The sequence below is a fragment of the Orycteropus afer genome, unplaced genomic scaffold, assembly GCF_000298275.1.
Source record: "Orycteropus afer afer isolate SDZICR_OR568_19922 unplaced genomic scaffold, OryAfe1.0 scaffold00215, whole genome shotgun sequence".
Taxonomy (NCBI): Eukaryota; Metazoa; Chordata; class Mammalia; order Tubulidentata; family Orycteropodidae; genus Orycteropus; species Orycteropus afer.
The window spans coordinates 662,815-664,229 of NW_006921802.1; the positions used below are offsets into that span (position 1 = coordinate 662,815).

Consider the following 1,415-nt stretch of genomic DNA (forward strand, 5'->3'; position numbering starts at 1 on the left):
AGGGACCAGCACTGCTGGGAAAGAGACTGTGAGAGACTGTTGGCCAAGGGACGGTGGGCTGGGAGAGAGACTGAGCATTCTTCCTGAACTTGAGTTGTAGCCTGGTGCTTCCCTAATAAATCCCGTAATCCGTGAGTTCTGCGTGGCCACTGCAACAAATTATTGAACCCAGGAGAGAGGTGGTGGGTGCTTTGGGAAGAACAGTTGGTGAAAGGGCTGGAGGGAGGCAGCATATCTGGCCTTGCAGTAATAGGCCTTGGGTTACTATTGGTAATCTTGTCTTCCTCTCGTAGAGTTAGAGGAGGTCAGAACATGTGGCCTCCTTGCCGTTTTTGCACTTAGGAAGCCCAGATGAGTGACTATCTCTTCTTTCCCATAATGCTCTCACCTCCTTATTGTTTGAAAGTTATCATTTCTCTTCTTAACCTTCACTTCTGATTATTTTAATCTTTTTTGTACCTTCTTACTACCTTGGATTTTTTAAATATCCAAGGATATGTAATGGGGTAAATTAATATTTAAATATTAAAAAAAGAGACTGATTTTATATGACAGAAAATATTTATATTAGTGATAAGTTTTATATATTTTCCACTCTACCAAATGAGTCCAAGATGTCTGAAACACCTTACCAATCATTACTGGAGTTCCTTCACTCTGGAAATGATTAGCCAGTTCCCGTCCTTTAGAAGCCACTTCAGAACCTTGGCTAGAAAGAAACCATTTTGTATTCAGTGAACTACTACTTCCAATGCTAAAGTCAAATAATGAGCTTGGAGGCCAATGTTTTTTATTTGAGTCTTTTTTAAAATATATGTAACTTTAAATAATAATATGCAATGGAGAACTGACTAAGAGAGCAATTGAAAGCAGCATAAACTTTCTAAATATTTCTAAAGACCTCATTTTCTGCTTCTGGAACTACATAAACAGGGTCATGGATTTTTAACAAGAGAAACTATACATGCTGAAACTATACATGTTGGTGCCCCGGGGCATATCTATTTCTGCAGTGATATGCCTCAGAAACTCAAGGGGGGGGGGTCAATATGAGTTGGATCTGACTCTGTGGCAGTGAGGATTTTTTTTGTTGTTAAATATATGAAGAATGAGTTCTAAGTCCTGGCTTCTTGTTTTCCTCCTGTCAAGACTTGTAAGCCTGAGTTGCCTTGAATTAGGACCAATAATACCTGCTCTGTCTGCATGACAGAGGAGATACATCAACACCATAATGTCTAGGAAACTAATCTGAAAACTGCAAAATGTTATCAAATGCAACAAATTATTTTTAGGGAATATTTCAATGTCCTATACAATTTCAGGAGACCTTAGGTGTTGTAAACAATTAATGCACTCTGCTGCTATAGCATAGTGCCTAAGACACTTGACTGCTAACCAGAAGGCTGGTGGTTCAA

The 1,415-nt window shown here is 39.1% G+C and overlaps 1 protein-coding gene across 1 annotated transcript in view; it reads right to left on the reverse strand.

The window, feature by feature from the left end:
* Positions 1–1,415, reverse strand: part of UFSP2 (UFM1 specific peptidase 2) — a 29,701-nt gene that overhangs the window by 3,657 nt on the left and 24,629 nt on the right. Inside the window, exon 9 of the mRNA XM_007948372.2 lies at positions 633–709. Coding sequence (XP_007946563.2) covers positions 633–709 — 77 coding nt within the window. The remainder of the gene's footprint in view (positions 1–632; positions 710–1,415) is intronic.